General features: G+C 33.6%; 1 protein-coding gene across 2 annotated transcripts in view; it reads right to left on the bottom strand.

The window, feature by feature from the left end:
• LOC106469561 (copper-transporting ATPase 2-like) overlaps nucleotides 1-9835 on the bottom strand; it is a 75476-nt gene that overhangs the window by 12974 nt on the left and 52667 nt on the right. For both annotated transcript variants that reach the window (XM_013930056.2, XM_022398101.1), the window contains exons 6-7: nucleotides 9506-9667; nucleotides 7175-7254 (exon numbers count right to left, since the gene is read on the bottom strand). In XM_013930056.2, the coding sequence (XP_013785510.1) occupies nucleotides 7175-7254; nucleotides 9506-9667 (242 nt within the window). The remainder of the gene's footprint in view (nucleotides 1-7174; nucleotides 7255-9505; nucleotides 9668-9835) is intronic.

The following is a 9835-nucleotide window of genomic DNA, read 5'->3' as shown; positions in this document are numbered from 1 at the left end:
TATTGATATAAATTAATAAAATAGGAGTTTAATAAATTTTTGAATGTGAGTCAAAAAATGTGATGACATGGCCTTTGACATGTGACCTATCACGATAGAGTTAATGTGCCCATGAAATTTGGCACAAATCCAATTACTCTTTATAGAGTTTTTAATCCCAAACTGTGAAAATGCTCTACCTCCTTGTTATATAAAAATGCTTCAAAGTGATCCAGAACCTGGAGTTGAATCCGGACCAAATTTGGGGAGGACTGTCCCATACTGACTTCCCAGCTTGTGTACAATACCCAGGGGTGAGGGTAACAAAAGTAACTCAAGCTTATTGTGATATAATGTCACCAATTACTAAAGAATATATTATGGTTTGATGACAAAAGGTGTCAAACACCAGAATAATTTGTATATTGTGAATTACTGATATAAATAGTATTTTGACCAAAAATGTGTGTGTTGCATTCTCATATGGCTTCATGACCTCTGGTATTGAGAAAAGGGCCTTCTCACCAGTGGTGTGTGGTGTGCAAGGTGTCTAGTTGAGATGTTACTTAATTTTTTCTTGTTGAAAACCCACAGTACAGGATCAGTAAAGAAAGATTTACAAACAATTACTGTAATTCTTATTGTAATTTAACACCACAGAAACTACTGACCAAAATCAATAGAGCATGCTTCAAGATAATAAATATTGTAACTGACTAATATAAAGAGCATTTCAACCATGACTCTATATGTTGCATTTCTGGCTAATTTGATGAGAAAAAAAGCCTTGTTTGCAGTGCCATGCATTAAGATACTATTATACTTTTAGATAGTGTATTTTAGTAACTGGAATACTTGTTCACAGTCTTCAGTCCATCTAAAATGTGAATCAGTTTTACTTAGTGCAGAAAGCACAGTAATTATTTTTGAGAAGTTGCCATAAAACATCAGTAAAGCTAAGAAATGAACAGAATTCTTTCTTAGTAGCAAAATTCACTGGTTCTCAGTTGGTGTGGTATTCTTAAGATTGATAGAGATTTGATCCCTGCCTTGCGTATTGCCAAAAAATTTCATGTGTGTGTATGCATGATTGCAAATTTTTTCTGACTTCGGTTTTAGTCCTGTTTTCTGTGTACAATGAAATACTAGTATAATCTTTGTTGCTACAAAGTAAAATTGGCCAAATATCAGTATGTCACAAACTGAAAATACATTTTAACTGTAAACTATATTATGCACATTACACAAGACAATTAAAACAAGCTGGTGCATTACACAGAGAAAATAACATGACAAAAAATTCATACAATTGATTCCATGAAGTTTTATATTCTGACTCATGTTATCTTTGAATAGATATTGAACCTGCAGCATTCCTTCTAAGCCTCCAGCAATTAATCTGTCAAAACAAACAGAAACACATCATTACAGAAGTCATCTACTGATCAAAGTTCATGTTTCACAATTGAAGATGTAGTGTTAGTGCTCTCATCTTTCTTAGCTTCCTGGCAACAGATTCTAGTATTTTAAGGTGTAATTCTTACCAGGTACGAAGAATGACACAGAAATAACTGGAGGTAGGCACAACCTTACATTCATTTAGACATTAGTTAGTATTACTACACAACCTATACAAAAGCAGGAATTTCTACATTCTCTTATACACTTGTACTTCAGCAGGTAATATTGCAAGAGTGTTCGGTTTCAAAAGCAGGAATTATGATGTTTTCTTGAACAGTTACTCATACAGTTTACTGTTTCTGGGCACTACTTGGTCAATTGTGAATGGTCTTTCCTCAAAGTTCCAAAAAACCTATTCCACAGACCAAGCTAGCATGTGCCTTGAAACTGCTGAGTCAGCCTCCAGAACTTTAACTACAGATAATCTAATATATCTTTCCAGGTCAGTAGCAAAATTTGATGGAGGTTATGATAGATTAACCTAGATGGAGAAGAAGCTTCCATATCCTGTCTCTTATCTTCTCACTGCTGTTGAACAGTTGGGTGACTTGATTCCCATCTTGAGAATACACATGGCATAGGTGGGTCTGTGTGTATTACCTTAGCTTCTCACTACAAAACCTCATAATCTGCTTTTATCTATCAGAGAGAAAACCTGCATAACTCTCAGACAACAACACAGGTTCAATGTACATCTGCCTATTTGCTGAACACAACCTCAGTAACTTACAATGTCTGATAATTGTGTGGCAGGGCAGATCTTAATTTATCCTGAAGTTTCCAAAGTTTAGCTGCCTTAAGAAGCCAATCAGAAGATGAAGTCACTGCTTCCAGCTTCCTTTTATATATAAACTTGAGGGGAATGATAGTCTCCAATCTTATAGCTCTGTGCATAGATTCTCTAAAGATTAAATTATTCCTGACATCCATGTGATGCCATAACCACTGCTGAGGTACATCTTCTAATATAAGATAGCAGACAAGCTTTTGTTGGGCCTAAGACACCAAGCCTTAAGTTTGGTTAGTAAATTCCTTCATTTTCTACTAGGTCCAATTTCCTCCAAACTTTGTAACATGGTATCCTAAATACAAAACTGATTGGAGTCTAAGATGATGTCCTAAATACAAAGCTGATTGGAGTCTAAGATGATGTCCTAAATACAAAGCTAATTGGAGTCCAAGTACTTAATCAATGGTATTCAATGCTGGATTTTCCAGGCTTAAGAGCAAATGCTGAGTTGACTAAATCAGGGGTCTCCAAACTACGGCCCGCGACTTCAGTTTATCTGGCTCGCAAAGAGTTTAAAGTAATAAAAGCCAATATGATCATGTTTGCATCCCAACTTAATTTTACCATAACCCCTCCAGTCCACAAAGCCTAAAAAAGATCAAACCTCCCGGCCATTGTCCAAAAAGGTTTGGAGACCCCTGGACTAAATGCAAGGTATGCATTCAAGTTCTGAACAGTGGTATGCAGCTGGAGATAGCAACTCTAGCATACCAACCAGTCTTTTCACAGCAAAGAAATCACCACTAAACTCTAGTTTTGTCTTTATAGCATGCAAATTACTCCACTTAGCTGTTGAATGGCGTAAAACCTGTATCTTGCCCCACGGCTGTGTCTCCTATACATGCACCACAGTCACATCTATCAAGCAATGGGTGTAATGAATACCAGAAGATGGATAGTACAGAAGTTCTCAACACATCCAAGTTCAAACACATCCTGATAATGATTTGTCACTTGCATACTCATCTCTAATTCAGAGGGACTAAGTTGGCCAACTTTAGAAGGCTTGGGTCTTTGATGGGTGCTCTTGAACAAAAACCTAATGGTCATCCAATGGAGTGACAGAAAGAACTACAAGTCCAAGAAGAGATCCTTTTGGACTGATTGTGGGTTCTCGGACAATGGATTGGCACCACTGTGCATATGTTCTTTCAAGTCCAAGCTGTAGAGGCATTTTCTAACGTCTAACAGAATAACACAATGTGTGAAAACTTAAAACAGAAAGTCAATTTTCACTCCTCTAAAATCAGACACAAGCCAACTTCTAACCAAGACATCAAAAGAGTATGTCTAACATACTTTGTGATATTCTTAATATACAATATTAAGGATAAAAGTAATCATATCCCACTAATAACAAGAGGCTTAAGAATTGAATATAATAATGGATACAAAATAACTATATTTAGTAAAATAGATGATGTTTATTTGTTTGTTATTAAACACAAAGGTATACAATTGGCTATCTGTGCTCTGCCCACCACGGGTATCAAAACCCAAATTCCAGCATTGTAAGTCTGCAGACATACCTCTGTGCCACTGGGGGGCAGTTAAATAGAAAGTGAGCAAAATGTACAATACAAAAACATTTTATTGTACACAGAAAATTATGACAAGGTAGAAAATAACAACTGATTGGTTAAATACAATGAAACTAAATTAAAAGAATATAATACAAGTGACAAGAAACAAAAACTGAAAATTAGCTGAAAAAATATACCAGCAGCAAATGTTTTAGCTGTTTTTGAACATTCTCGTAAAGGGCTTTCAGCTATAAATGTCCCTAATTTTGAACTGATAGACTAGAAGAAATTCAACTAGTCAACAGTACCCACCACTAATTCTTGTATGACTGAAAAGAGGGATTCAATCATAACCCTTATAAATGCACCCAAACTCCAAATGTTCGGAGTTTGATTTTTTTTGTGTGATAATATCACATGGGCCCACAGTCCAGCATGCTACTACTACTACACCATACTCAGCACCATAGTAAATGAAGGCAAAAGACAGCATGCCAGTCTCTTTATTCAGCATTTTACCTTTGCTGTGAAAAAAGAATTAACCTTTTCAGAAAGACCCTTTCAAATGTAAAATGAACATCTGCATATCAAATTTCAAAATTTAAGTAAAAATAATAGTTTAACATACAAAATAATTCAGAATATATTTATTTTTTTCATTTTGTAACTTTTATTTAATGTTATTTGTAAAGTAAAATTGTAAAAGTGTTCAAACTTACATTTTTGCTAAGCTCTGAGGAGTCTTGCCTGTAAACACTGCACTTATCAATTGTTTAACAATTTTTCTAAACAAAACATAGATAATTATTTGCTAAGAAGGTATTATCCCTTGAGAAAACAATTAGCCGTATCTTGTTTCTCTCATGGTTTTCCTTCTCTCTCCGAGATTTTATTGTTACATACCTTTATTTCTACTCTTTTATAAGATCACAGCATATGGTCTGAATGTTCATTAATGTATAACAGTCTTGTAAATAGCTACAGACAAGGTTTAAAAAGCAGTGAATAGAACAAATTACAAACTATTTATGTCAATGAAGAATAATGTTGTGCAAGTTGTAATTTATGGTTTTTAGGGGAAAAACTCTACCCCATGGAGCTCCAGCATCAACAAAAACTCTAATTGGAGGTTTAGAAAACTTGAGAAAGAAGCATAGATCTGGAAATTTGTTTATAATTTCTTTAAATGATCCGTTTTGAAAATGTTTTTGTGTTAATTTATATCTGTTTGATAACTACTAAAATTTTCTTTTATGAAAAGATACCATGTAAGCCTAGTTAGGTTTAGCAAGTATGGTAGGAGATAGGAAAGCATTCTGATGACTCAGATTCTTACTTATTGAATTTTACTACTAAGTTTATTGTATTCAAGCAGCGTAAATAAGTAAAACAACTTATTACTTAAAGGAAAGACAGTATATTTATTAGAAACACATTTATCTTAACAAAGAACACTGTTGACAAAAATAATGTTACGTAACCTGAAAATGGTAATTGTGACAAGTAAGGTCATAGGTCCTTGTCAATTTTTAAAGTATCTTACAATTTATGCCTGGAAGTGGTGACTAATGCACTTGGCAAAATAAAGTATCAAAATGAATATATTAATTGAATATCAATCAAAAATTGACTGGATAAATAAAATAGATCAACATAAAAAAAACGAAATTCTGAAAAGAAAGTAGGTATTTTTAATGCTTTTCCAAAATCATGTCTCACAAAAAAATGTTTCATTATTTAAAAAATAGTAGGAAAATAAATCAAATTACATGTAATATTTTTTACAGCTGGCACTGGACACTATTTAGTTAAAAGTGCACTAGCTTTCATGAAAGTTGCTCAAGTATTTCCATCTTGAGGAGGAAAAAATCAAGGGATACCAATGGGACTACACAGGTCCAGAGGGAGTTAAAACTTGTGAAACTTCAACCCAATGAGTGGCGATGATTGTATAGATTAGCTAAACAAGATCTCATGTCCTGTCTCCCCATCCACATGTAGATATTGTAAAAGTAGCCTCACTGGGAAAATGCCAACCACCAACATAAGACTGTCTATGTGATGGGTTAAAGTAGCCTTGCCTGTCTCCCATCACAGAGCCCACAACCTTTGGGCTAGGTCTACATGTGATTTTAATGGGTTTTTTATACACTCGCACAACATGTAGGAAATGTAAAAACTCTTGTATATCTTTAGATTTACTGCAAGTTTATAGAAAGGTAGAGTTTATGATGTAATGCCAGAACAAAACACTACTAACTCATCAAGTCACAGCAAGATCTGTTTTGTACTTGTTATTTTTTCAGTTTCATTAACTCACATAAACTTCATTTGACTTTTCAGAAATTATTCTTATGTGTCAAGTTTAAACAATGGTTCTTATCTCTTTGTTAACAATGTTCAACAGACAATCTCACTGCTATATTTTATCAACTTTATTTCATCTTTCTGAATGAACTCTCATGTGAAATTCTTCTCAAATCACAATGTGCATGAATTCTACATTTAATGAGCTTATTTCATCTGTTTGAACAAACTCCTATAGAAAATTCTTAGTAGTAGTGCAGGATGTATAAGCAAGCTAAGTAACTGTTCAGCACCCCTGATTAATGGGAGTTTATTATTTTCATGATAGTTTTGCTTGTTTTAATATTGTACTAATTTGAAAAAACATGTTTCTAATGAAAGCAATCCAAAAACACATCACTCAATAACAGACAAGATATTTAAAAATAGCAGCTGTATGACATCTCTCAATCAGACACACATGAAGTGCACAGATTGGTTGTTAAGTTCAGTATAAACAAAATATCTATGATTCAAGAAAGATACTGGTGAAGTGGTTTTGGTGCATGAGTAGGAATGATGAAAGATACTGGTGAAGTGGTTTTGGTGCATGAGTAGGAATGAACCCCAATATGCATTGATACACTTATTAAAAAGTCATTCCTACTTGTGCACCAAAACCACTTGACCAGTATCTTTCGTCATTCCTACTCGTGCACCAAAACCACTTCACCAGTATCTTTCGTCATTCCTACTCGTGCACCAAAACCACTTCACCAGTATCTTTCGTCATTCCTACTCGTGCACCAAAACCACTTCACCAGTATCTTTTGTCATTCCTACTCATGCACCAAAACCACTTCACCAGTATCTTTCAGGATATTTTATAGTTTTTCAAAATAATGCAATTAGTATTTTTTTTAGGGTGGGGGTTTAAACACATTCCAACTTATGGCCCCAAGGAATTAGCACTGCCCCTTAAAGTTTTTGCTAAATTCTGATGCACCTGAATGCTACATTTCATTTGTTTATTTTATCTGTCTGGATGAACTCTCCTGTGAAATTATTGCTATTTTAAAAATATCTATTTCTAACATTTGTCTATAATTAACAATAAGTACATATTGTAACTTACTTTTTCACCTCTTCTTTTTGAGATAAGTAACTAGCATCTCTTCTGTGGTCTGTAATAGTTGAGGCACCAAATCCCAAATCCTAATAACAACATGTAAAGCTACTAAAAATTAACAACAAATGGCTAGTTTAATTTTATAGCATTTACTTAATAAAGACAAAGTTAAGATTCAATAATTACCACCAAAATGCTTCTAGTCTGACAAACAGATCATTATCCTTTTCACACACAATTATGTTCACGTGGCATCACGCAAACAGCCACATAATTCATAATCACAAGAAATGAATATACTTTTCCAAACTATTTATTTAAGTTTCCTAAACAAACATGTACATAATTCAAAAAAATGCATATAAAAGTGAATATTCGGGTATTGGTATTTTCAACCTGAATAGCATTTTATGCAAGACATGGGCTAATTGGCCAGGTCAGATAACCCCCACAGTTCAGCAGAGGTGCCAACTCCAAATAACATAAAAATAGGAATGAATTAATTTATGCACTTGCTTCCCAATGTCAGTGATGCTAAAGTATAATGGAATAAAGTGTAAAATGCATGGTTTATTTTGGACAATTTAGTGCATGGCCAGTCAGCAGTGTATCCAGAGTTAAATTTGTATTTCTTGTAGAGCAAAATCAAACTGGGCTATCTGCTGTGTCCACCATGCAGAGTTGAACCCTGGATTGTAGCATGCAAGTCCATACATTTGCTGTCGTCCCATTAGGGGACTTAAATTTCTTCAACAACAATCATTAGTAAGAGTTCCTTATTGGGATGCCGTTTGTAATTAATGTGGGTGATATTTTTTTCTCCTTTAGTTTATTGTACGAGTATTGTTTACGTATAAAAATTACTTGACATTAGTTCTTTTGAGGTTTTTTTTTTGTTTCTTTGTTCCAGTATGCCAAAGTTCTGTATTGGGACACAATTTCTTATTATATTGTAACAGTTTGGTTGAAGTTGTTCTCATACTTCGATCTATATTTTAAGGGTATTTTTTAAAGTAATATATTTACTTGTTGTGAGGGTGGCATCCCAATATGGAACTCCTTCCCCCACACTTTCTTAAAATACACATTCTTGGTTAAGTGCTTACCACCTTTTGTTTTGACATTTTGCAATGAAACTAGTATGGTTATCCGTACTTCAGAATTAGCTGACTATCACTAAGACTTCTGATTGGTCAATATTTTATTGAATGTTATTATAGTGCTTGAATATAACTCCAGAAGTACAAATGCTGAAACACCTAAAAGCTTTGGATTGTCATTTCATAACAAAACCACCATAACAAATTTAGCAAATTGTTTTATATCAAACCTGCAAAATGTAAAAAAATAGGAATTCAAAAGTGTGATAATAATGACATAATAATGTTACATTAAAAATCAGGATAATTCTGCAAAACAGGAATGGTTGGTATCTCTGGATTCAGGTATAGCCTTCCCTAACTGAGAAGTACTGACCAGAAAGTGAGCAACCAATCGACAGCACACGCCGCCTACACACATGCTCTTAACTTACTATCTCAATCATAGTGGAAACTGTGTGTTTTGTTCAGCAGCTTGTTATGACTATCTAGCCTTATTGATATCTGCTTGACATATCTTGAAAAACTGATAAAAATATTTTCTAAACCAGTTGCTGGTAGTTAACAGCATTCAGTTCACAATTTTAAATTGAAAGACATTATGTATATACAAAGAATAACATTCTTCCATTCTTTGAAACTAAGTTCAAATTTGACAAAACTTTCATTTTTCTCTGAAAGTGGCACACTTTCAACTTCACTAGTTTTATGCTTTTACAATTTGAAATTATATGAATTATAGAGTTCCTATGGTCGAAAATCATTTTTTTCTTACTCTACTACAGTTGACTAAATCATAAAATTCTACCAGAACACAAAAAAATGTCAATTTTCAGTAGTTCCACTTTCCACCATCTCATTGAGATCGAATTAAGTTTCTAAATAGCCATAAATAACTCCTGATCTTGATAGAAATGGATAAACTGCTTGGCCAACAGGATTTACTGTAAATATTTAACCTGAATGGTTAATAAGGCATAATTTTCTCATCAGAGGAAACTAATGAAACATATAAAGTTGGTTTTTGTTTTTGTGATAAAGGATGTTTAGCCGATTTTGTTTTAAAATTTACCAAACAAAACAAAATTAATGCTGAAACCCTGAAATGGAAAAATTAAAGATTATTATATTTGTGTTTTATCAAAGAATAAATATGTTTATAAATTAACTACTATAATGTACATATTGTTTCTTGAGCTAATTGTTTTAAATAGGATAAGTGATAATAACAACTTACCTTAATAGCATCAACGATATCCCGAGGGCCCGTAACTTCAGGATCAAACTGAAATTTACCTAACTGCGTGGCAAGAGCAATGGATACTGAGATGATGCCAGGGCGTTTTATCAAGTTACTCTCTATAGAATGCACACAGGAAACACACGTCATTCCATGGATCTGGAAAATTATTCCAATGATATCATTATCTATGAAATACTAGTCAAACAAGTCTTATGAAGAAATGCCATTCCATGGATCTGGAAAAATATTCCAATAATATCATTATCTATGAATAACAGTCAAACAAATCTTATGAAGAAATGCCATTCCATGGATCTGGAAAAA

The sequence above is a fragment of the Limulus polyphemus genome, unplaced genomic scaffold, assembly GCF_000517525.1.
Source record: "Limulus polyphemus unplaced genomic scaffold, Limulus_polyphemus-2.1.2 Scaffold3545, whole genome shotgun sequence".
In the NCBI taxonomy this organism is placed as follows: domain Eukaryota; kingdom Metazoa; phylum Arthropoda; class Merostomata; order Xiphosura; family Limulidae; genus Limulus; species Limulus polyphemus.
This window is presented reverse-complemented; position numbering and strand designations above follow the sequence as displayed.